The following is a 27080-nucleotide window of genomic DNA, read 5'->3' on the forward strand; positions in this document are numbered from 1 at the left end:
GAGGGTCAGAGAGGGAGGGAGACACAGAATCTGAAGCAAGCTCCAGGCTCTGAGCTGTCAGCACAGACCTAATGTGGGGCTCAAACCCACGAACCGCGAGATCATGACCTGAGCTGAAGTCCGGCGCTTAACCGACTGAGACACCCAGGCAACCCCCAAGTCAGCTCATTTAAAAGTGGGTCTGCACCATCATTATAGACAAGTAGGAAATTTCAGTAAAAAGATGAGAGTAATGATGTGTTTGACAGTGAATCAGTCACTGCCAGACTCCTCTATATACAGCGAGTCATTCTCTGCTGCTAAGGGACAACTAAAATCTAATGATGAAAAAAATTCAGGTCCTTAGATAACAGTAAAAAGCGGATTACTCTTCTAAGGACAAAAACAACCAGAAAAGTTACTGGCAATCTTTGCACTAAAATAAGTCCCATCATATATAGAAAATAAACTCTCATATACTATTGGTGGTGGTGTAAATTGGTTCTATTTTAATGCAGGAGAATTTATGAATATTTACCAAAATTAAAATGAACAAATCTTTGATATAGCAATTTACTTTTATGAATGTATTCCCATTATAGTCCTATTGGCATAAGAGTGCATGCATATATGAAGAAAAGGATTTAGTGACTGTAAGGATGTTAACTGTGACATTGTTTGTAACAGAAGACAACTCAGAACAGCTTAAGTGTTCATCAAATAGACTGATGGCTGCAGAAATTATGAGTTATCTGGGTAGTGATATTTTATGCAGACATTTGAAATGGAACAATCTATGCATCGACATGAGAAAAAAAATGACCACAATAAATTACGTCAAAAGCAAGCTGCTTAACAGTATGATTAACTTTGAGTAAAAATACTCATCAAAGTATTCGTGATGGCTACTTCTGGAAAGCGAGATGAGTTTTGTTGTTGTTGTTGTTTACTTTATACAATTCCCTACTACTTGATTTTTCAATGGAACTAGATTACTTTTAAAATTCAAAAGTTAAAAACAAGCTGTTGCACTCTGGCCACCTGAGAAGCTTTTTAATTTTTAACCAAGAGTAAGAGGACCCAGGAAATGGTTATTTTGCCCTACTCTGCCTTGGTGCCTCGCACTGTGTTTGGCACACTGTTGATGCTCTCTAAGAACTCTCAGAATAAAGGAGTAAGGATGACCGACCCTGGTCACTCTTTCATGAAGTGAGATGGAAGGACGTAAGAACATCAAGGTTTTCTAACCCTAGAATCTGAGCCAGTGGGTCAACAGAGAAGTTTATCACATTAATAGGGTTGATTTATATTAACGAAAAACAGGTTGTATAAACATCAACTCACTAAAAAACAGTCTGATCGTTCTATTTGCATTGGATAAGGATTCTTAATGAGTCTCCACCATGTTTCTTTGTTTCTTGGGCATTTATCTGTTGGCTTGGAGGTCATAAAGAGGAAGGAATCTCAGACGGAGCTCAACAGTCCAGCCGATTCAGACCCTGAACGTCCTCAGTACCATTCCCATAATAAGGAGCTCAGATTGAACACTTCCTGGGTCAGTGCTTTCACTTCCCACAGGGTAATTCTTTCCTGATGAGCCCCAACTATCAGAAAGTTCCTTGTTGCACTGAACTGGAATCTGCTCCTTTGAAAAACTGACTCACGGACCCTACCTCTACCCCCAGTGTCACATACAATGGATCTAAACAGCTCTGCAGAGTGGTTTAAGAGAGTGGCTGTGCCAGATCTGCCTTGGACCCTGGCTTCCACATGTAGGTGTTGTGTGACCCCCTAGGCAAAGACTGGCAACTCTCTCTAACCCTCAATCTCTTCTTTACAAAATGGGGATTATAGTTTCTTCCTCACGGGGTTGTTTTAGGCAGATAATGAAATAATCTATGCAAACTACCCATCACAATGTGTAATACAAAATGCTCAACAAATAATATCCTTACAATTTCCAAAGACCTTTACCATGAGGTATTCCATGAGGAAGCAAGGAAGAAAGTGGCACAAACCAGCAAAGTTAACATATAAGGTGTCTGTCGGTAAAATGCATGCCTGAGGACCTTGATCTCAAGTGACTCCTCTGTGTTTTCTTCACTTAGGAACAAATTAGAAAAAACACTCCCAGTAGGGGGAGGGAAATTTCATACCATTAATTTAGCAACAAAAAGTCTGTACTTTGACAATTATAGACACTAACTTATAAAAGTAAATTCAGGTGTTTGAGAATCTCACTCACCTCTGGGGGACACAAGGAAAGAGCTCCCTCGAGGGCTTCTCTCAAAACTTGTCTCCCTGAAGCTTGCTCATATTCACACAGCTGTCAGGAGAAGCATGAGCCTTCTTCAGCCATTCTGAAACTTTTCTTGGGGCTAATGACTACCTATCCACCTGGATTTGACTTTATGTTATTATTCAAGACGTAAATTATAAATCCTATATATATTCACAACGTAGACCTATATTTACAACATACATCTATCTATATTACGTGCCATATGAAATTTAGTAGAGTAGGAGGCTTTAGGATCTAGGTCCTGTCTTGACCTTGCCACTGACTCACTGTGTGACCTCTTAGGATCTCAATTTACTTATCTATACAATGGCTACAATTGAGGAATCTTATGCTATCTTCTAAGGATCTGTAGGTTTGCACAGCCATGCTGGGGGCTGCTTTAATTGGGCTTCAGGCTTCTCTCATTTCAAGCAGAGTAACAATATTAAAAAAAAAACAAAAAAAAAAACAAACAAAAAACCTGTTACATATCTTGGGAATGATTCTGCTTGAAAGCCCATTTGAAAAATGAGTCTTTTTCACCAAAAGATGTTTGGAAAAAAAAAAAAATCTCCAAATCACATGATCCCCAAGGCTGGGTTCCTTTTTCCTGTTTGTATTTCAGAGGTGGAGAGGGAATGAGGAGGAAGGGGTTGGGAAGAAGAGGCCACTGTGACAAACAGTAATTTCTCAGTCTTACCAGGCATGGTTAAGAACAGGGTATTCTGATCACTTAATGATTCTTACTCACTTTCTTTCTAAGTATATTACCTAACGGTATCAGGACATTGGATATGAACAAATCCCTTTTTATCATTCAGTTGGTACCTAACACCCGGGACATTTAAAATGACTTTGTCCTCACTCTGCCCCAATTCCTAGCCCCAGGTTTAAATCACTAAAAAGAAAATCTTTAGCACTCCAAGTCAATGGCTCAGTCCTTCCAGGAGCTGTCTTGTGGCATCCTTACAACAAAATAACAGAAGATGGAAAGTGTAATCAGTTTGGGAGGTGACATCAGCAGTCATGAGGTCAGTCTTGAACTCACAGCAGGAGAGTTCGTGGATGTGTCCAGATAGCAGAGGAGATTCCGGGTGCCCCACTTCTCATTAACTCCCTGCAAATGTTCCCTCTGGCGGGGCAGACCCCTGATGTAAACCAGTCCCTTTACTTTAGAAAAATGTGAGCTGCTGAAAGAAGCCTGTTGAAAGGGCATCACAGAGCTGCACCCTGACTTGGTGAATATTTGGGGGTATGGGAGGTGGAAGGGTTTATAGGAGAATAGTGGGGTTATGTGGGGGCAACATCCGACTGAAGAGGTACCTCTTGAATCTCTGTGGCCACTGGAGTGCACAGCTGTGGAGCTCAGCTGTATCAACAGAGCCACTGTGGCCTGTGTGTTGGGCTGTGACCTCCCTCTGCAGGGACAGCGGGGTGCAGCAGAAAAGGGGCTCGACGTGGAATCAGAAGACTCAGGTGTGAATCTCAGCTCCAGGACAAGGTGCTTCATTTCTCTGAACCACTATTTCCCTAACTGAAAAACAAGAATAAAAATACCCACTGGATCTGCCTTACGGGCATGTTGAACAAAACAGGGTCTGAAGAGCATTTCATAAGTTAGAGAGCCCCACAAATACGTAAACTGCATTCAGTAGCCAATGAGATAGTTGTCCAAATGTGATCCTTAAGAAACCCCCAAAAGCTTGCTCAGAGCACTTTCCCAAGATACTAATATAAAAGGTTAGTCACATCAAATAAATGAAGTGCTTCACTGTGTTCACATAATTTTCCGGTAAGTCTTAATTAAAAAAACCCGTTGTATCGGAGACTCTATAAAGAACTATACATAAAATTACAAATCAAGTTGTATATGAAAAATTATACATATGATAAAATCTATATATGATTTCAAAAAATACAACTAGATTATTCTTAAAGGACTACTGTAGTGGCAACTGATCTCGTAAGTGTACACACTTATATCAAAAAGTTTTACCATACCATATGCTCTCACGCATATGTAGAATTTAAGAAACAAACAAAACAAACAACGAAAAAAAGAGACAAACAAAAAAGCAGACTCTTAAATACAGAGAACAAGATGGTAGTTGCTGGGGGGAGGCGGGTAGGAGAATGGATGAAATAAAAGGGATTAAAGAGTACAGTTATCATGATGAGCACGGAGTAACGCACAGAATTGCGGAATCACTATACTGTACACTTGAAACTGATAGAACACTATATGTGAATTACACTTCAATTAAATAAAAAAAAAAATGCTCATCACAGTCCAAAAAAAAAAAAAGTCTTACAAAAGTAGACTAAACCCAGAGTCTCCATTTTAGAACTTCAATAAGTAGTGTGTGCTTTACTCCTATTTTAGACCATTGCATGTTGGAGTCATCCATGTAGACTGAGAAGTTAGAGACCTTGGAGCTCTGCTTCCTACAGAAGACCATCAACTCTTCGATCAGGAAGTTCTCTGGAACAGTCCTCTTCATTTTCCTCTGAGCAAGACAGGTTCAGTGCATTCATCACGGGATGGATCCAGGATGTCGTCTGTGTTACGTGACTTGAGAAGAACAAGGAATGCAATTACAATCTGAAAGATTGTCCTTCTACCCATCCATGCAAGTACTGATCCCAGTGACACCACGTCCACCCTACTGCAGCCCCTGGTCATGGGAAGCAGCTGCAACTCGATCCAATCATTTTGAAAAGTCTTGGATATGTTTTAAGGTTCAACAAAACCTATTTGTTTCCTTTATTCTTTGGTAGAAAGGAATGTAGGAGAATGCATCATCTTTGACAACTTGTTCTCCCTTACCCGACATTCAGTCAGCAAATCCTGGGATTCTCTTGCTGAAACATCTGTGGAATCTTTTACTCCCCCCCTCTTCCAGGGCTATACTCTGGGTCACCGAAACAGCTTGTCTCTATGCCTCTGTTTCTACTTCTTTTCTAATTCAATCTCCTCTAGCCAAGAGATTTTTCTAAATGACAAATCTTACGCTGTTGCTTACCTGCTAAAAATTCAGTGCCAACCAATGCCTTCTGGATCAAATACCTACTCCATGGTATGAAATACCTTGATTTTTTTTTTTTTTTTACCTGCCTCAATAATACATTTTTTTTTCTACTACAGTATTCCTCCCTCCCATCTTGTTTATCTAGTTAACTTAGACTAATTCTAAAGAACCAAATTTCCCTAGGGGCGCCTGGGTGGTTCAGTTGGTTGGACATCTGACTTCAGCTCAGGTCATGATCTCACAGTTCATGGGTTTAAGCCCCACACTGGGCTCTGTGCTGACAGCTCAGAGCCTGGAGCCCACTTTGAATTCTCTGTCTCCCTCTCTCTCTGCCCCTCCCCTGCTTGCACTGTGTCTCTGTCTCTCTCTCTCAAAAATAAATGAATAGACTCAAAAAAAACAACAAAAAAACCCAAATCTCCCTCAAAATTCCTCCAATCTGTGTTCCTGATCTTATCTCTTATTACACTGTATTTTAAGTGTCTGTTTATTTTCAGGCCTTCTTACTGCATATGAAGTTCCATCAGGGCAGGAGCTATGTTTCCTATGCCTGAATTTATATGGTGCCTAACACGTGCTCAGAATGAATGACTAGGCATTTCAGGGAAGAACACAAGCAGAGGTAAGGAAGGATGTACAACAGGTACAGGGCATGTTCAGGGAGCGGTGAAACAACATTACAAAGTGTGTCTCTACCTGCTGGATGGTGTTTCTTAGACCTGGTTTCCAACCCTCAGCCTTTGACTGAATGAATCTCCTGTATCCACCACTATCTGCCCAGCTCCTGAGTGTGGACAGGCAGCTTCTGGAATTAGGATGATCTGTTTCTTCTTCCTGGACACTCTTTCTACCACTGGCTTACCCTACTGCCCTCATCCATGTAGATCAGTCTCCCCTGACTCCTATCCCACCCAAACTCAACCTCGGAAGCAGTACCATGTCTTAGATCAAGTCCATCTGAGGGCTGGCACTTAAAATGATCAAATAAGATGGGAGGGGGGTGTGTCTAAAAATATATTCTACACGACAAAATAGCATTTCCAAGGTATGTTAAAAGGGTTTTTAATTACTGTTACGTGAAGAAGATAATAATTCCATGGTCAAATAAGTTTGAGATACATTAGGTTAAACAGAGCTAAAGTTTCTCAACTGAAAGACTTCCCTAAACCTTAAATATATTAACATGTTCTATGCCTCTCCAACAGTATGTGGTATTACTCAAGCTAACGTGCCCCTGTTAGCACATGTGGGACCAGTGTTCCATAGAGCATAATTTGAGAACTATCACATAAATGCACGGACTTTATTGGCTGATGACAGCAATAACTGAAAATGTTGGACTTACTACAAACAGGCAGTTTCATCGTCAGTGATGTTTTTGACCCTAAGTCCTAAATTCTCTGCATATATCCCAAAACAAATTGTTCAACTCCTCAGTCTGAATATTAAAATTCACTTTTCCACGGAAGATCACTGATAGTTTCATGATGGCGTAAACAAATTTAAGTTTCTTTGAGAATCAAGGTGAAGGTGGCAAGGCCCAAACATCTTCATCATTTCAAAAGCTCAGAGTGTGGTTAAGTGGTACAAAGACTCATTATTCTCTTGACAGTAATCCACATCACTGTTATCTCTTTAAAACGGTTTAATGGAATTTCTTATTATAGTGACTAAACTTACTGAAGCATTAGATTATGCACAGGTTAACTTCATTTCCAGGCCTTTGGGGTTGGGGAAGCTGCAAGTCTGCCCAAGTTGAAAGTGGCTTTAAAGAAATACTAATGAGTGTAACATAAGAGGGCCAGGATGCCACCACAAGGTAAAATGAGGACACATCATTCTGTAAAAAGCACCTGTTTAAAACTAAAAGGAAAAACTTGATGAGACAATTTTGCTAATTTTAAAAATCTTGGTATATTTACTTTGATGTGATGATGCACATTTGTAATATGTTAGTCTGAAGAAGAGACTAAATTTTTATAAATCCTCCCTCCCCAGTAATGTCCCGTAATTAGGAAGTGTGGGAAGGAGGGAAAACAGGAACAACCACCTGAGGAATGACTTCAGGTACACACTCTCCTATTAAACTTTCTGAAAAATAATATTCTCATGCTTCAACATTATAACTACCTATAAATGGACAATTCCATTAAACTTATCACTTAGATGAAGCAAAGGCAAAATGTCTAAGGAAAAAAATGTAGTTATAGACTCTGAACGATGACTATTAGAAAGTTCCCCTAGAAAGTGATCTTTGCCAGGAAACTTCATCGGGCACTTTTACACGAACAAGTCTACATCTGAACTTTTTCCAAATCCAAAAGTAACATCCTAAAATACTAACTGATTTAAGCTTATGTTCACAATACACTTCTCCATATATGTTTAAAAAAACACACACCCAAACACCAAACATGCAATTACAAAGGGTACTCACTGGAAAAAAACAAAACAGCCAACAAAGGGATAAGGTTTCTATACTTCAAGTACACCTAGGCCTTGTGTACAAACATTCAGACTAATGCTTCTAAAACTCAGGTAATGCACATAAAGTGCCTGGCAAAGAGTTGATATTCAATAAAAGATCATGGCTAGTTTTGTTTTGTTTTTTGATAATTAGAACTTTGTGATTATTGCAAGAAAAACTTGGAACTCTTCCTATAATGCTGGAATGGGGCCATCTGTGTGTATACCATTCAATTTTATGTCCTAGTGAGCATAGTGACTAAAGAGCTTTGACATAATCAGTATGAAGAGATAATCCCAGATTTACTGGCTTGGAGAACATTCTAGTATTAGAGATATTTCCTCTCTGATTTGTGTGCTTGGTAATTCAACTGAGAAGAGACAGACCAAATCAGCCCTGTTGAGTCTGTTTAATTAATAAAGACCCCATGGTTCATACAGTGAGATGCTGCTACTTAGTATGAAAAATTTAAAGGTCTGGAGAATAAATGAGGCTGACTATGGAACGTAAAAATCTTCCATTTGAACACACACTACCTCTGGCAAATGTTCCTGCAGGGAGTGCATCTGACCTGATTTGGGGAGCAATCAACAGCAGTTCAGATATATCGGAAAATCCAAAAAGCATAATACCACTTGCCTCTGAGTGATTGCCAAATCTGTTGGTGGAAAACAGGAATATTTGATCTAGGAAGATGACAGTGTTGTGGGGTTTTATTTTTCTTTTATAATATTAGTAAATTGAAAGACATATTTTAGAACTTATAAAAAAAACCTAAGAGAACATGCTTTATTTTATTGGCAAAGAAATGTAAGTGAATTATTTAAATCCCATTATAATTACCCTCCTTATGTTTCTTACCTCCTAGCATGCAAAATGCTTTCTTTCAAAATAAAAATTTAGGACAGCCTTTAAGAGAAAAGTGGTTTAAAGACAAGAAGTGCGCTAGTTTTGAAGAAATTCATTCTTAATAACCGTCTGTGATGATAAAAAGGTTCTTTTGTTAAACTCCATTGTAAATGGCACTATTTATATATCACTATGAATTTAGCAACACTGCATGTATAATTTTATCATGTTTAAGATAAGGCTGCAAAATAATGAGCCAAAGTAATTAACTTGCAATGTCCTTTTTTAGGGGGTGGGGGGATAATCCTATTCATATAATATTCATATGAATGAGAAAATAAAGACAAATAAGTAAATATATGTTCATTCAACCTGTTTCTGGTACCAGTATCTTGGAATCACTGGAAAATTTTACAACTGGCCATAAACTGCAAGTAGTAATAATAATAAAAGACTTATACTTAAAAAATCATCCCAATTGAAAACAAATGGGAAGGTAAGAACAGAAAGTGATCCATGTCAGGACGCTTGGGTAGCTCAGTTGGTTGAGTGCCTGACTCTTGATTTCAGCTCAAGTCATGATTTGATACCAGGTTTATGGGATTGAGCCTCGTGTGGGGCTCTGTGCTGAGCATGGAGCCTGCTTAAGATTCTCTTTCTCTCTCCCTCCGCCCCCTCCCCTGCTCATGCGCTCTAAAGTTGAGACAGACAGACAGAGAGAGAGAGAGAGAGAGAGAGAGAGAGAGAGAGAGAGAGAGTAAGTGAACTATGTCAATAAAATAATTAAAAAGTCACCAAACCTTGGTGAGGCAGCACATAACCTCGTCAGACACTGGTTATGAGAATGACTAGGAATCAGTGATATGAAGTAATCCGTTCTCAAACATGTTTAAGAGAAAATTATAAGTTGTTTGTTCCTAGTGACATATAAGGAGTTCTCTCTTACATAATTTTGGAAATACAGCCCTAAAATCAAATAGGATATTTCTCATTAATTAACTTTTTAAATATCACAGAACACTTCCAGCACTTTTTAATTGAGTATTTGGAAATCCAGTGGGGGGTCTGATCAAATATTAGCAGGATCTCATCCAAATCTTTACAGTCTTCAGGACAGATTTTATTTTTGTTTCCTATTTATGGCAATTTATATAAAAAATACATCAGATATCTTTTGAAAATTTAAAAATCCAATTAATTAAAAAACCTCTGGGGCATGTAGATAGCACAGTCAATTGAGCATCCGACTCTTGATTCCAGCTCAGGTCATGATCCCAGGGTTGTGTGACTGAGCCCCATGTCAGGCTCCACACTGAGTGTGGAGCCTGTTTAAGATTCTCTCTCTCTCCTCTCTTCTCCTATCTCTCTCTCTCTCCTTCTGCCCCTCCCCCTGCTCGCACACACACCTACTCTCTCTCTCTCCCTCTCTGCCCCTAGCTCCCCCCACTCACACCTCTCTAAAATAAAAAAAAAAATAAAAACCAAAACAAAACAAAAAACTGTTTACATCTCAGATACCACATTATTATTATTCTGATAAGAATCTAAAGCTATAACATATTACTTATGCATAATATTGGAAAAAACTGCTGTTACTAGACTTGGAAAAGATGAACACTGAAAATTCCTGAGAAAAATGTGAAAAGTATAAATTATATTTTTAAAATCATATACACAGGCTTAGATTGCTGTCATTTACTGTATAGAGCCCAAATACTCAAGGTCCAAAGCTGATACATGTTTCCAAAAACTGTTCTACAGTCACAGATTACAGCTTTGGGCAACTCTAAAAGATTGATGCTGTTTTTCATTGTGATAGGATTAAAAAGTACAGAAGGCCTCAAAGAACACATCCTACTGACACTGGTACTTATATACTGGACAATTAGATACTAATAAATAATCACAGAAATTTTGAGTTTGTATATCTACACATTCTCATGGACCCTCTGGCAGGGTCCATCAAACTTTATGTTTTCCTTCCCTATCACAGAGTTGTTACCAGGAGGCAGCTGCCCAGGCAGCGACTACCTGTTTCAGCTACCCTTACATCCTAGTGTGAGCATGTGACTAGTTCCTGCCAATGGAAGATGAGAGAAATGTTTATCTCTTGTGAGCCAGGTTTTTAAGAAACTAGAGTGCTATGGAAACCAATTTGACAATAAATTTCATATAATTAAAAAAAAAAAAAAGAAAGAAACTAGAGTGCCTTCTCTATTCTCTACTCTGACTCCTCATCCACTAACTGAACACAGAGGACTCTGAGGACCTAGGAGATGTGGAGCCATGAGCTAGAAGGAGCTGGCATACCAAAATCACCAGCCAAAGAAAAAAAAGCCATTCAACAGCCAGGAAGCTCTGCACTGACTGGTATGAGCATTAAGCTACTGAAAGGTGGCGGTTTGTGACTGCAGTTGGTGTCATTCTAAATGACACTTAAAATACTCTCAAGAGAGTATCTCAAGATGAGGCCATGACTATTACTTCCCCAGTAAACACATGTTCAACTTCTACAAACTGAAGAGGTTGGCCTTCTAAAATATAGAAGACAGGCAATAAATATATTTTTCATGCTGTTTTAAATATATCACTAATAAAAAGACTGCCAGAATACAGATTAATGAACTGAATTTAATTAGAAACAAGTTTGCAAGACCACTGCCAAAGTTTCCTTCCACTTTAAATTCTCACTTATGAGTCCAGATACATGAAATATAGAAGCTACTTTAATTTTTAATGTTTAGGTATATCACTTTATTTATCCAATAAGTTTAATACACATCTAATTAAGTATGTGTTTCTCCACCATCAAGTTTGAAACCTTAAAAACACTAAAATTATTTGAAACATAAAATTTAAACTAATTTTATACTTATTTTAATATTATTTTTCTATTTACCAAAGTTAAATAGACACTAAAAATATATCAGTATGAATGTACATATTTTACTACAGAAGAACTGAACATTCTAAAAATCACAAAACTGGATGGGACTTTGAGAATTTCCCATCTCTAAAGTCTTCAAGTGTTCTGTCAGTATTAAAGACTCCATAATGTGTAGTGTAAAAGCCACTTGAGAGTGAATTCTGTAAAGTAGAAACCCTCAATTATAGGAAAAAATTATGAGATAAATACCAAACACGTCATCAACCTTTACACTTCTCTCATCAACTTTACAATACTATTTCTTTTTTTTTTTTTTTTTATGTTGATTTACTTTTTGAGAGACAGAGAAAGAGACAGAGCGCAAGTAGGGGAGGGGAAGAGAGCGAGGGAGACACAGAATCTGAAGCAGGCTCCACGCTCTAAGCTGTCAGTACAGAGCCCAACACAGGGCTCGAACCCACTAACTGCGAGATCATGACCTGAACCGAAGTCGGATGCTTAACCGACTGAGCCTCCCACGTGCCCCAATACTATTTCTAATGGCGCCATCTTGGACTTGTGAATCAATGGACTTATCTGTCTTTTAGAACCTTAGTTTATTTTGAAGCAGAAGAAAAAGTTATACTTATCACCTTCATTTTATATATAGGAAACTAATACCGAGAGAGGTGAAATAACTTACTTTAGGTCATAAAACTGGAACGTGTTTGAGCCAGGATCTAGACCCAAATCTAACTTCTGAGAATTTAGCCATTATGTTAAATTCTCTGAGGCTCTGTTATCTGGGTTGGTTTCAACAACAATATGTATGGCGGTTCTGGGATGGATTAAATGACCACCTGAAAAGTGCTCTTCAGTTTTACAAGATGAGATAAAGATGTGTTGACTGATCACAGATCATACGTTTAAAGCATTTCTTAAAGCACTTGCCACAAAACTCATATTTTAATTGAGTAAGTATGAATAAAAAGTACTTGCATGAAGCCTGCTTCTCCAGAAGTCTCCTATGCTTTTCACATTGTGAAAATGAATTCTTAATATATCTGTCTTTGTCCACCAGGCTGTTAACTTCCAGAGGGCAGAGAAGTATTGCACGCATCTTTACAGCCTCGGTGTCAGGCTCACAGAAAATGAGGGTCAATAAATGTTTGATGCATAGATCCACCAGGCATTTCGCTGATATTATTATACCAAAAATAAAAAAATGCTCAAAAGTGGTAGACTAGCTTATTTATAATTGAGGATCAGATAAAACAATCTTCAGATGTGAAAATGCAGTAGCTTCACCCGGAATGATTCAGAAATATGTTATCAGGAAAGAGTTCAAATTATATAAATAGCCTAAAAGTTACCAAATAACCAGGACCACTAACCCTCTTCACCCATATTCTAATATCCAAGTAACTTGAAAAGGTCTATTCATATACTTGCTAGTAGGTAATAATTGAACCACTATGATGATTCAAACAATTTTGACTAGAGTTTACTTGCTAAATAGCCAGAGTTGTATGTAAACTTACTCAAATCCCAGGATTTAAGTTATAATTACTTACATCAAACAAATACTATAGTTCGCTAAACAAATCTTGTGTTAGTAACACTGGTAGAGCATAAAATGCTACCAAAGACAAACATAATGGTAAGTAGTCTAGCTAAGAGCTCACCCTACCCCTCAATTCTCTAACCTTTACTTAAGTGATTTTACTACACTGGAATTTTCAGCCTCTGAAGTAATTCAGGATGCAGCCAAAGCCATGTTTCTAGGCATCTAATATCCAACAAAAGGATGGAGACTTTTCATAAAGGGGCCTGGTTAATGCTAAGTTACAAAGTTTAGGTGAGATCTAAGAAGATCCTTCAGCCCTTTCAATATCCTGGATCATTCTTTTGGTATAGATGTTTAGATATGTGGCAGCTGGATAAGACTTTACATCAGATTAGCATTTTGTACTTTACGATGTTCTTTGATACTGATTTCCCAATTTGCTTTTTGTACAAATCTCATTAACCTAACTTTTCGCTACAACTTTTACAATTGCAGAAACGGAGGCTAAGGTAGTTCAAGCATCCTGTCCACGTTCACACGGTAGCAGAACTAGGGTGTGGATGTAGACCATGGCCACTGTTCTTTCATATAGACTATGCAGACCTCATTTGAAATTCCAGATCGCCCATGTGCTAACTGGGTTGACTGTGTGTCTCTGGGACACTTACTTAAACTCTGAGTCTCAGTTCCCTAATATAGAAAACATGCCACACCTGCCTCAATAGTGTTAAGAGATAACATGAATACATCCTCTAGATCCATGCCTGGACGCATTCTAGGTCCCTTATAACCATCACCCTGTCCCCTCTATCTCTGACTCCCTGTATTTGTTTTATATTGGTGCAGTAACAGATTCCCACAGATTTAGTGGCTGTAAACAACACAAAGTCACTGGCTTACAGTTCTGTAGCACAGAAGTCCAACAGGGTGCTTGCTGGGCTAAAATCAAGGTGCTGGCAAGTCTGCATTCCTTTCTGGAGGCTCTAGTGGGGACTCTGTTTCCTTGCTTTTCCAGCTCAAAGGCCATCCACGTTGTTATTCCTAGCCCCCATCTTCAAAGCCAGCAACATAGCCTATCTGTCCCTGCTTCCACTGTCACATCTCTTTCTCTGACCCTCTTCTTCTGCCTCCCTTTTCCACTGTTAAGGCCTCATGTGATTATATTGGACCCACCTGGATAATCCAGGCTAGTCCCCCTATTTTAGGATCAGCTATTAGCAGCCTTAATTCCACCTGCAACCTTTATGCCCCTTTAGCCCGTAACCTAATGTATTCAAAGTTTGCGGAGATTAACACGTAGACACCACTGGGAGCCATTATTCTCCCTACCACACTCTCCCTCCCCTTAACTGCTTCATCCATGAAGATTAAGGCACAAGAGAAAAGGCACTGGTTTGGATTAATTTTTGCAATTTGCCTAAAACTTGGTAAATGTATAGGAAGATTATATACTACATTGTAATGGAGATTATTGGATAAAGAAAAAGAAGGTGCTGGAGATCTTATGAAAAGTAATTTAAGAAAGAATCAGCTGTGGTGAACTGAATTGTGCTCCCTACCCCCTCCAATTCATATATTGAAGCCCTAATCCATAATGTGGCTGTATTTGGAGACAGAGCCTTTGGGGAGGTAAAGTTAGATGAGGTCATGGAGGTGGGGCCCTGGGTCCAATGGGACTAGTATCCTTGTAAGAAGAGGTAGAGACACCAGAGCTCGATCTCTGTGCACACAGACAAGAGGCCATGTGAGGACACAGTGAGAAGGTAGCTGTCCATATCCCAGGAAGAAAGGCCTCACCAGAAATCAATCCTGATGGCATCCTGACCTTGGACTTCTGGACTCCAAAACTATGAGAAAATAAATTTCTGTTATTTAAGCCACTGAGTCATGGCAGTCCTAGCAGACTAATACAGCAACCAAATTTGGAAGGGAAAGTGTTTGACATAAAAGTTAGTATTTGTTAATAAATTAAAAATAAAGGGTACTGGAGGCAAAGAGAATTCCACATCTGGCTAAATAAAAGTATAACCCCCAGAGAGGTGATGCATTTCCAAAGTACTTCTTGGAATCCCAGAGGATTTGCTTATAGTATCCCAATGAAATGCTAAAAAACATGCTTTATGCCTCAGTTATACCTGTCATTGGTCAAATGGGGGGAAAGAGTTTGATGCTGGCTGTCTAGATCTGGATGTTTTATTCATGTCCATGGGTTTTGCCATTCTGTATAACCTAAGCCAGCTGGCTGGCCTTTCATTTAAATGACAGTTGCTCATACAGCACTTCATATTGCTACACCCCTTCGTAGATATTTATAGAAAATCTAGAGCTAGCTGTCTCCTCCAGCTCCTGAGCAATGCAACCTCTCGGCTCCTGTCACAGGGCTTATGACTGGCTGGAGAGTGGCATAGGTGCAGGTTTTGGTTAGTGGTTTCTATTTGCAGCTGTGCAAAATAAAGCTGAGCTGTCATTTAAAGCCCCTCCATTGCCAAATGGCAATACTATAAAATAAAGGAAGGGAGGGAGAACTAAGTTCTGTTAAGTGCTCACCATGTGCCAGGTATTTTGCCAGGGGCTTTACCTCCCTTATTTATTCAATTCTCAAAACAATCCAAGGAGACATAAACTATTAGCCTTGTTTCGTTTGTTTCTGAGAGAGAGAGAGAGAGAGAGAGAGAAAACGCAAGTGGGGGAGGGGCAGAGAGAGAGGGAGACACAGAATCGGAAGCAGGCTCCAGGCTGTCAGCACAGAGCCTGATGTGGGGCTCGAACCCCACATGAACTGCAAGATCATGACCCGAGTCGAAGTTGGATGCTTAACTGACTGAGCCACCCAGGTGCGCCAACTATTATCCTTGTTTTTGAATGAGTAAAGGGAGTGCAGACAGCTGAAAACAGTATCAATTAAATCAAGGTCACACTCACAAGTGGTACATAAACTAAAGGAACCCAAGTCTGTCTGAGACTAGAGTCTGCATTTTTTTTCTCACCAATTGCTTTCCTAAATTGCCAGTGACAGTATTCATGCATTTGATATTTATTTAGCACCTACGCATACCGGGCATTGTACTAGTTACTGGGTATTCTAAACCCACTGTCACATAGATGTTTACATCCAAACCAGTGGTTTCAGTACAATTTATTCATGTCTAAGAAGTGTTCAGGGACAAAATATTTTAAAAGTTCCATATTTCCTCCTTCAATTCATCTTTTATTTCTTCATTACAGTCTCATTAAGAATGAAATGCTCAGGATTCTCAGGCAGGCAGAAGATGGTGAGGGGATTACATGCACTCTCCTCTAAAATGAAGTTAAGTGCATAGAAATTGCCCTGATACCTCATCAAGGGGGCCTTACACTTATAGTAAGTCTGTGAATGGGTATTCCTTAGCCCACCCAAAATGAATCAAAGCAGCCAAATTAATGATGTCTTCAGAGAGAGGGCTCCTGACAGTGTCCACTAAAGTGGAGCTAAAATAGTCTGCTAAGGATTTAGGAAAAGTCAAAAGTAGTAGCTTTTTATTTCCAAGACAGAAATGATCCATTCTTCCTTCCCCTCTGATCTCTCTAATTTCTAATTACATCAGAATTACCCAGCATAGGCTCTACTTGTAAAATAGGGGGTAAGAAAACAACCTCAAATTTTCCTCTTTTGTGCTTTCTATTTATTTTATAAATGAGAGGACACGATGTAACTTGAGCCTTTAATTAATACAGTTGGCTGACAATGGCAAGTCTTATTCATACATGTTATGATCCACATTCTTTCCTACCTGGGAACAACCTCATAGGATGTCCTACTTCAAATCAGACAATCATTTAGGAACATTAATTTCTCAGACTGGAGAGAAATGAAGAAAGCCATGCCCGCCAGACATCAGTTACCTTTTGGAGTCATTAAGGCAAAACTTTTAAATTTTTGTTTTTACATTTATTTATTTTTGAGAAACAGAGTGAGACAAAGCGTGAGCAGGGGAGGGGGAGAGAGAGAAGGAAACACAGAATCTGAAGCAGGCTCCAGGCTCTGAGCAGGTGGTCAGCACAGAGCCTGATGTGGGGCTCAAACCCACAAACTGTGAGATAATGACCTGAGCTGAAGTCAGGCGCTCAACCGACTGAGCCACCGAGGCGCCCCAAGGCAAAGCTTTTAAATACTGTCTCATAAGAACTTTTTTTGGGTGGATTGTCATTGTAAACAATGTCCATGTTCAGTATTTCAACCTACCCTCTGTACTGTCACTGTTCATCCTGGCAGAGTTCCTGGGCTAGCAAAATGTTCTGAAGACCAAAGACTGCAAAGATGTGGCCTGTGCCCCTACACCTCTTGCCCCCTGAACCCACAGCAGACGTCTAATTGATCAGACGTCACTGAGGCTGAACATAGACTTTGAACTCTTCACAAAACAATGCTTGAGACAGTGAGGTGAAATCTATTTGCCTTCCCTGCTCCAGTTAGAAACTTTTGTTTTATTCAGAAATTATGGACTTTCTAGGTTATACTGATAGGCATTGATAATGTTGGAAAGTATACTGCTTCCTATGTAATGGACAAACGTTTTATAACATGAGGAGAGATCTCACATTAAAGGTGTATCAACACAAATGAATACACGGAGAATTACAAGTCAAGCATAAGTAACTTTTAAAAACAAATGCTTGGGGCGCCTGGGTGGCGCAGTCGGTTAAGCGTCCGACTTCAGCCAGGTCACGATCTCGCGGTCCGTGAGTTCGAGCCCCGCGTCAGGCTCTGAGCTGATGGCTCAGAGCCTGGAGCCTGTTTCTGATTCTGTGTCTCCCTCTCTCTCTGCCCCTCCCCCATTCATGCTCTGTTTCTCTCTGTCCCAAAAATAAATAAACGTTGAAAAAAAAAATTAAAAAAATAAAAATAAACAAATAAACAAATGCTTGGGGTGCCTGGGTGGCTAGGTCGGTTAAGCGGCCGACTTCAGCTCAGGTCATGATTTCACGGTCCGTGAGTTCGAGCCCCACGTCGGGCTCTGTGCTGACAGCTCAGAGCCTGGAGCCTATTTCAGATTCTGTGTCTCCCTCTCTCTGACCCTCCCCCGTTCATGCTCTGTCTCTCTCAGTCTCAAAAATAAATAAACATTAAAAAAAAAATTAAAAAAACAAAAAACAAAAAACAAATGATTACACCTACTGGAAAAATCACTAAACGGAGTATAATTTCATGTTTGAAGCAAGTGTCTAATACTTAGATGTTTGCATTATTTATATAGATATACAGGCTATACACACACATATATAAAATATGTTTACTTACATTATATTGTGAAATAGCATTGTGGCAGGCTCCTCCAAGACAGGTCCCAATGATCCCCACCTTCTGGCATTTATACTCTTCTACACTGTACCAGGGTTAGTCTATGTGACCGATAGCATATGGCAGGAGTGAAGGTATGTCACCCACTTTTGAGACTGGTCATAAAGACACTGTAGCTTTTTTCTTCATGTTTCTCTTGTTCTCACTCTTTCTCTTGTCTCTTGTTTTGGGCAAAGCCAGCTGCCTTGTTGTGTAAAGCCCTTTGGAGAAAGGTCCGTGCTGTGGTGAGGAACAGAAACCTCCTGCCAACAGCCACACGTGTGAGTTTGGAACAAATATTCCAGCCCCACTGAGGCACTCTTCGATCCCTAGCTTTGGCTAACCACTTAATCGCAACTTCATGAGAAAACCAGAGAGAAAGAGCCGATGATCCACGAAAACCACACCTGGATTCTTGACTCTCTGAAACTGGGTGAGAAAATAAATGTTTGCTGTTTTAAGCTGCGAACTTTGGGAGAAATTTATCATGCAGCAATAGAGAATTAATACAATTATGATCACTGATCACAGTGAATCTGAATTTTTCCATAAAGAATACAATGAAGGCAATGTGGCAGCAATGTCTAGTTTGTAATAATTACATTCATTTTTACTATCAAACATAACTCTCGACATAATTTTGTTCAATTCTACAATAAATTTTAAAGTGGAATCATATCAAAGGACTACTATAAATCTATAATAGTATGCAACTTCCAAAGGGAAGAAATTGGCTAGAAAAACAGGTAAGTTAATCAGATACTTTCATCATAGCACCATCAAGATAACTGGCATTTTGTCATTAAATTTAAGAATGCTGCCACTTTCTGGGGCGCCTGGGTGGCTCAGTCGGTTAGGTGTCCAACTTCGGCTCAGGTCATGATCTCACGGTCCGTGAGTTCGAGCCCCGCGTCAGGCTCTGTGCTGACAGCTCAGAGCCTGGAGCCCGTTTCAGATTCTGTGTCTCCCTCTCTGCCCCTCCCCTGTTCATGCTCTGTCTCTCTCTGTCTCAAAAATAAATAAACGTTAAAAAAAAAAAAAAAAAAAGAATGCTGCCACTTTCTAAGGAGACAATACAAAAGTTTTCCCTTGAATGTGCTGGTATGCATGTGTGTGTGTATATATGTATACACACACACTCATATATATATAGGAAGTGGGCAAGCCCTGCCTATGTGCATATTGCATACACATATTAGTATACACACATACACATATATACAAACACACACGTTTGTTACTTCTATGAAACGCCGGCTCTAGCAATGCCAACATTTGATTAAATTTGTGTATGCCGGGTAAAACGCTTTCTTTTCTTACATCAGAACTTAAGTAGATGATTACTATAAAGTATTAATAGGTGTGCAGTGGACATGTGGATGGATAGGATATTCAATGAGGACTATATTCATCTGGGCATTCTTGGGACAGCAATGACAGTTATTCCTTTGCCTGAGGCTTGGCTTCCATCAGATGTAACAACTGAATTTTGGGGAAGACAGTGACAGGTGTCAATTTCAGGGAAGAGATTCTATGTATACAGACCATCATCTCCTCCGGTGTTCTGGAAGGGCGATTTCAGACTGTTCTTTTTAAGTTAAGGTGAGAGAGGCAATGGCCTGAGTTCATTAGTTGTTATTTCTTGCCTCCAAAGTACATTTACCTGGTAATTGAACTGTTTTTACCCCAAAAGCTAAGGTTATCCAGGCTCACAATTTTAGCTGGGGTAAGTGAGAGGATGAAGATTAAAAAAATAAAACAAAAAAGCTAAATAAATAGTTCCAAGAAAGACATACAATGGATGCTTGCTTACGCAGCCATTACTTATGTGGCAACATCACCTATCTGAACATAGCAGCTAAGAGCTAGGAAGTAACCCCCTATCAAAATGTTAACAGTGAGGGGAGGGAGTGAGTTAGGGCTAAACTTTACTGTATGTACTTTGGGTCAGGTGCTATGGTGGGTTTTTCATGTACATAAGCTCATTCATTCTGGACGAGAACCCTACGAAGTGCTAATATTCTTACCAGTCCATAAATATGGAGAATTAAAGCCCAGAGAGCTTAAGTGAACATGTCTAAGATCGTTCAGCTATGCTGTGGAGACATCAGCATTTGGACCCAAGTGGCCTCGATATAAGAAGACAAGGAAGTATGTAACACTTATTAAGTAAAACTTTCATCAAGAATAGTTAAGCTAAAATACATGTTGGTGCTTGAATGGGGTCAACTTCTAGCAGAAAAACCTAACTCATGGCAAGCAGCTCATTCCTCCATGAGGCCAGGTAAAGGAAGAACTGGCATATTGTTAGGTTTTCCTATCTTCACTATGTGACCTTTCTAATCTCCAGGAGATAACTACTTATTCTTAGAACTAAGTTTCTGTTCTGCTATTTAAAAAAATGGATAAAGTATAGAGCTCTCCCCAAATCAAGATCTGTTTAAAATATCTTTCTTGTCACATGGAAACATACTATGTTAAAATGAGGACATGGAGGTGGTAAAGCATGGGTGTGTGTGTGTGTTGGGGGGTGGCTTTACGTACCTTGGTTCTGCAATTTTGCTACCGTGTGGCCCTGATCAAGTTAGTCTCTTTTCCACATAGGGTCTCCAACTCTAATGGTGAGACACTGATACCCACCAGTGTCCTCTGGGGAACAAATCTATGTTATCATTTCTGTAATGCTTTCTTTGTAAGTCAAGATTAAGGTCAAGGAAGAGAATCAGCGGAGTTCCAAAGGGCAGGTTGAAGGGATGTATTTTCTATGCTGGAGTAGACTATATAAATGTAGCGTCTCTTTCTGTTCCTTCCACAGGACTGTGAGTTAGATCTGAAGGCAGACAAATGGCTTGTTTACCCTCTCTCTTCTCCTCTCCTTGGATGCTACTCTTCTTTGTAGCAGACACCAGACCAAGACTATTGTTCCAGTCCCCAAGGCACAGTGGCTTAAGCCAGCTGGGTACCAGACAATGGGAAACACTCTCACTTCCTCCTTGTCTTTATCTTAGTGACTGTGTCCTTAGTATTCTTTCCTCATATGGCACCAGTTAGGCTCTGACACTCAGCTTTGGGTGAGGATATACTGACAGCTGGCGGAGGCTAAGGAGTGCTCACAGGGTCCAGACTCATTTAGATATTTTTTCAAAGGCCTTTGAACCAGAACCCCAGTTAATAATGAATGCTAGTTTGCCTTCCTTTGATCTGGCATTTCTTTTTGGGGACTTTCTAGGAGACAGACATGGCTGAAGAGACAGGATGCAGCTCACCACCACAATAGCATCCTAATAAGAGCCAAGTGGGGTCCACTCTCCACACCATTGGGAGAATTAAATGATGCAACGCATACAAAAATCCACCTAATATATGCCTGACTACTGAGCATCATCAGGCCGTGCTCTGTAAATGCTCATTTTCCTCTCCCCTCCATCTTTTCCCTTAATCATTACAAAGTAAGTATGAGAAAGAAACCCAGTGCAAACGTGAATGTGGTTTTCATTTTCCTGCCACCTCTACAGTATTATGATTCAAATCTTCCAGGAACTGAACACAGTTAACTTAGCATAGCAGGGGGCAACTTTCCTTCCAGAAGAGATAGGATTCTGGCAGTGAGCAGTATGGTACTAAATGTAATGTTTGCATGGGAATCCTGGGTCCTCTATTCCAAATGTCCCTTTCTCCACACATTATAAACTGTGCCTTTGCTTTATTAATTACTTTTTGCTAGGGACCACAAGAAAAAATATACATCACAAAAATGCTTTGCCAAGTTTATTCCTAGTTTTTTTCTCAATTCTTTTTAAGTATGGACTTTTGAGTTCTCAATGTTTTCAATGGTCATATGACTTTTTATGTTTTTCCCCACCAACAATTATGGGTTTCTCCGTAATGTATATTAATAATGACTACTCAGTATCTACTGTGTTCAAAGTTCTATGCTAGGAGCATCACATTTAACAACTCTATGAAGTAGGCAATACTTCCCTTATTTTATGATGAGAAAACTGAGGTGAAGAGTGACATAGGAACCTGTGTAAAGTCACAGAGCTTGAGAATCAAAATTTGAATACTGCTTTGGAAAATACTTGCACACTTGAAAGGACATCAAGGACATATCTCCCTTTTCCTCTCCAAATGCATAACAAGAACACATTACTAAAAAGGACAATCAAGGGAGTCTTTCAGGTGTCAGGAGTCTTTGGGATTCCCCTTTGTGATCTCATAACACCACTTGTGACACGAAGGGAGCTAACCAGAGCACAATGGAAGTAGATCAGACTGCGTTTCCAGGGTAAAGCTAACCAGTCCAGCTAGGACAGGTGGTACTCTTGAGGCTTTCAAAGGCAGGTCTCTATTGCTGACAATCCTGCAGTGAAAAGACTTGGATTCTATTCTGGTTTGGTAATTTAGTAGCTATGGATTTTTGGGCAACTGCTCTAAGCTCTTATGTTGTCCATCCATAAAACACAAAATAAGGCCACATACTTCAAAAGATATTCCGAGAATCCGCTGAAATAGAGTTTGTTCATATTATGCCTCATTTATCTCTTTAGTTATTTACTTTTTGTCTTTCCCTACTGTTGTGTAAATTCCATGATATCAGAGAACCAGCCAGTATATTTTACTCCTGTATCTCCAAGGCATGGAACATTGCGTGGCATAGAGCAAATACTCAAAATATGTTTGCAGAATGAATGAACTGTGTACATTGTAAAATATTAAAACTGCTGATTATTATTAATATTATTGAGTTTTAAGACATACAAAGTTGATTTTTTTCTTTAGATATTAACTTTTCATGAGTATTAATACTTTTAGCCAGAAGTGAATTCAGGCAGCCAACATTTAAGTTCAAATTATGATCCTGTTCCAACTTTTTGCTGTTTCCCTTGAAATAATTACTAGGGTTTTTCCCCCCCAAAACGATATCTGATATTAGCATTTAAATCACATGAAATGAAAATGGTGAGGCTTCATTTCTTGTTACTAATTTTTGTAACCTCCAAGAGGGTTTCTTGGTTTTGCTGATTATTCTGCAACTTCCAGGTTCTCTCCAGATGTGAAGAAAATTGCTTACTTGGTTGAGATGCTTGTACTTACTTGATGAAGTACTTGATTCCATCTGCTGTGTAAGCTTCCTCCCACCCATAAGGTAGACCTACAGTGAAAGGAAACCAAAAATACATTTAATAAGATGATAAAGATAACTTTATTTCCTGGATGCAAACTTCCCACATCTTTACAATTATTTGAGTACATTTCTCATACAAAATAATTTTCTAGAAGGGAGGAATTAAAACAATTCAGATGAGCTTTCCTACTCAGCATCTTTAGAACACAATAAATAAGTCTCGAACAGTTAACAATCTGCTTTAGTTGCATTAACTGGATTATGACTTGTCATTTACACGGGGTGAGCATTTTTGTCAGCAGGATTCAAGCACAAATTTTTGGTGCAGGGGATGGTTTTTGCCTGAAGGCAGAAGGATGGACAAGATGGCCCCTGCTTGTCTATTTTGGCTCAAAGTTTCCTTAATTGGCTCCCTTTACATTCTTTCAGCTCCACAGGGAATTGGTGCATGAGTGCCAGATCAGCAGGGGCTTGAAAGCAGCTTCTGGACAAGACCAAATTCCTCGTGAAGGCTGAAAGTTTAGCAAAGTGATTTACAATGGATTGCAGCATTTTATTTTGTTAATTAAGATTTTGTGCATTAAACATAAACGGCCAAACAATTTGCTAAACGTAGCTTTCATTTCTGTAATGGGATTGAGTTAGTGAGCTATAAAGAAATGCAGATTGAAGTAAGCGAGAAATTATATGGCCGTATTTCTGTAAATGAGTACATTTGTGTCCTCATCATATCAAGACAACAGGCCCATGTTGAGGTAGCCACATTCTCTTATATTCCAGCTATGGCTGGTACCCCTCTAGAACAACATGGTTTTATCCCTCTGCTGCATCCATCCCTGCATACCGCTCAGGATTTTAACTGACCTTTTGGGTCAGTCCTTTGATCCTGGCTTGTCATGGATCCACTGCTGGGTATAATATACACAAACGCACTAAAGAACAGACTCCATGGCTCAGGGAGCCTACTTCTTTGGAAAGTAACTGAGCTATCACAACAAACCATTAGGTTTCACCACCCGCCCCCCCCCCCCCAAGTCTCATCATAAGGAGAGGAAAAAGGCACAACAAATAATTATTTAAATGAAATAAAACCTTACTCTATTTCTTTTTTTTTTTAATTTTTTTTCAACGTTTATTCATTTTTGGGACAGAGAGAGACAGAGCATGAACAGGGGAGGGGCAGAGAGAGAGGGAGACACAGAATCAGAAACAGGCTCCAGGCTCTGAGCCATCAGCCCAGAGCCCGACGCGGGGCTCAAACTCACGCACTGCGAGATCGTGACCTGGCTGAAGTCGGACGCCTAACCAACTGCGCCACCCAGGCGCCCCTCTATTTCTTTTTTTTAAATAATTTTTAAAATGTTTTTATTTTATTTTTGAGAGAGAGAGAGAGACAGTGTGAGCAGGGAAGGGGCAGAGAGAGAGAGGGAGACACAGAATCTGAAGCAGGCTCTAGGCTCTGAGCTGTCAGCACAGAGCCTGACATAGGGCTCAAACTCACAAACTGTGAGATTATGACCTGAGCTGAAGTTTGACACTTAATCGATTGAACCACCCAGGTGCCCCCACCTTACTCTATTTCTTCAAGAATATTCTATTTGCTTATTTATTTTGACAGAGAGAAAAAGAGAGAGAAAACACATGCGCACGAGCAGGGGAGGAGCAGGGAGAGAGGGAGAGAGAGAATCCCAAGCAGGCTCTGAGCTGTCAGCACAGAACCTGACATGGGGCTTGATTCCCATGAACCGTGAGATCATGACCTAAGAGGAAACCAAGAGTCAGACACCCAACCGACTGAGCTACCCAAGCGCCCAAAGAATATTCTTTGAGAATAGTTCTGGGGATGTTGTTTTTATAACTAAGGAAAACAAAACAAGCTTTATTAAATTATATCTATTTCCGGGCCATTAACACAAGTTACATAAAATGAGACCTTGGCTAAAAAATTCTGCAACTGTTTCCTTTGTAGATTAACTCAGGCCACCTAGGAGTTTCTTTTCTCTCTTAGTGAATATATATTCCTATTTGAAGTAGAAAATAAGCATTTCTGGGAACTCAGCATAAGCAAATAACTAGCTTCTTACAAGTCCCTAAAGTGACACTGTGTCCGTTTCTGCCAGTAGCATGTGCCCAGCCAGACAGGCCATAACAACTGCTGCTGCACAGGTTCAAGTAGATTTATTTTCTTTTTTCACACTTCCTGCATTTTTGCTACAGATCACTTTACTGATCACTAACAACCACCTGACCTGCAGGGAAGAATGTCATGACTGTACATAAGAGCTTCAATAAAATGCTCAGAAATACAAGGATATCTGGTCAGTAAGGCAAAGGCAGCTAAAAAGTTAAGTAGAAAGTCATTCTAATATGACTAAGGTTTTTGTCCAAATGATTTGTTTGTCTAACGCTCATATCTGTACCTGTAGATTTTAAGGCACAGATTTTTTCTTTCATGAAAAGGAGACAAAATGTACACTTTAGTATCTTTTAACCCACAGCATCATTTAAAAATCGAGATTGACATTGGAGTACCACACATTCCCTATCAGAATAGGATTCCTGCCCTGATTATTTTCTTCCAATTATTAAACAAGGAATATAACCTCATAACAGACTCATTAAAAGTACTAGTCCATATTCATTTTAGTCAATATGGTTATTGAATGACTACAGCCATAAAGATATTCTTATGGGTTAAATAATATGTATAGTTTATTTTAGGATAAATTCTCTGTTCTGAAAAAAATAAGCATTTCTTTTTAGAAGAGTGAATGGTTTCTTCTTTTTCATGCAGCTCCTATAATCTGAAAAACAGAACTGGAGACTTAAATGGATAGTAGCAATCTCTCAGTGATCATTCAGTAGCAGAAAACACAATTGCTGTCTAATTATAAACTGAAAAGCACAATATTGATAAACCAAATAGCTTACTTTATATAAAAAGAGCACTTTTGCTTTCCAGAAGCTTGTATACTTATGATGGCCTCAGTTTTCCATTAGTAAAAGATTTCATTTCTTCATAATAAGTGATTTGGGCAAAATCACAACATGATCTAAATACTTTTTAATAATAATTATTATTCCAAGGCATTAAATTTTTTTCTCCATTTCCCCATTTGCTTTATACTTGTAAATATATAATGTTTCTATTTTTCATTTCATATCTGTCTTAAAACTTTTATGACAACCATAATAACTTGGAATTATTTCTGATTGGAAGTATTCGTCTATGCACCCTTACATAACATTCTTTCCATCAGAGATCATCTGTTCCCAATCAACCACTTCGTGGGGATGACTCCAAAATCTTCATGAGTATCTTGCCAAAGTAAGAGTATTGTACATATTTAGCTGTTGCCTAAGACTCAACATATCTAAAACTAAACTCATGGTGTTTTCATACAAACTAGTTTCCTTCCAATTTTCCAGTCTATTTAGGTAATGAGATTCTCTTCGTTACATTGGGCCCATTCATCAAATATTTATCAATCATTTATTATATGTTCAGTATTTTACTTTGTGTTCAGTATGTGATGATGAACAAATAAACATTGACCTTGAGCTTATGGAGCTTTAAGAAATAAGCACAATGAAGAC

At 39.2% G+C, this 27080-nt stretch overlaps 1 protein-coding gene across 5 annotated transcripts in view; it reads right to left on the reverse strand.

Moving 5' to 3' along the window:
• Positions 1–465: 465 nt before the first annotated feature.
• The window catches only part of STXBP4 (syntaxin binding protein 4), a 172611-nt gene continuing 145996 nt past the window's right edge, over positions 466–27080 (reverse strand). For 4 of the 5 annotated variants that reach the window (XM_045488328.1, XM_045488327.1, XM_045488325.1 and 1 more), the window contains 2 exons: positions 23453–23510; positions 466–4832 (listed from right to left, as the gene is read on the reverse strand). In XM_045488328.1, coding sequence (XP_045344284.1) covers positions 4706–4832; positions 23453–23510 — 185 coding nt within the window. In that variant the 3' untranslated portion in view covers positions 466–4705. Of the gene's footprint in view, positions 4833–18316; positions 18785–23452; positions 23511–27080 lie in introns of all 5 variants that reach the window. The other variant, XR_006714878.1, reaches the window with a different exon arrangement.

The sequence above is a fragment of the Leopardus geoffroyi genome, chromosome E1, assembly GCF_018350155.1.
Source record: "Leopardus geoffroyi isolate Oge1 chromosome E1, O.geoffroyi_Oge1_pat1.0, whole genome shotgun sequence".
NCBI classification, from domain to species: Eukaryota; Metazoa; Chordata; class Mammalia; order Carnivora; family Felidae; genus Leopardus; species Leopardus geoffroyi.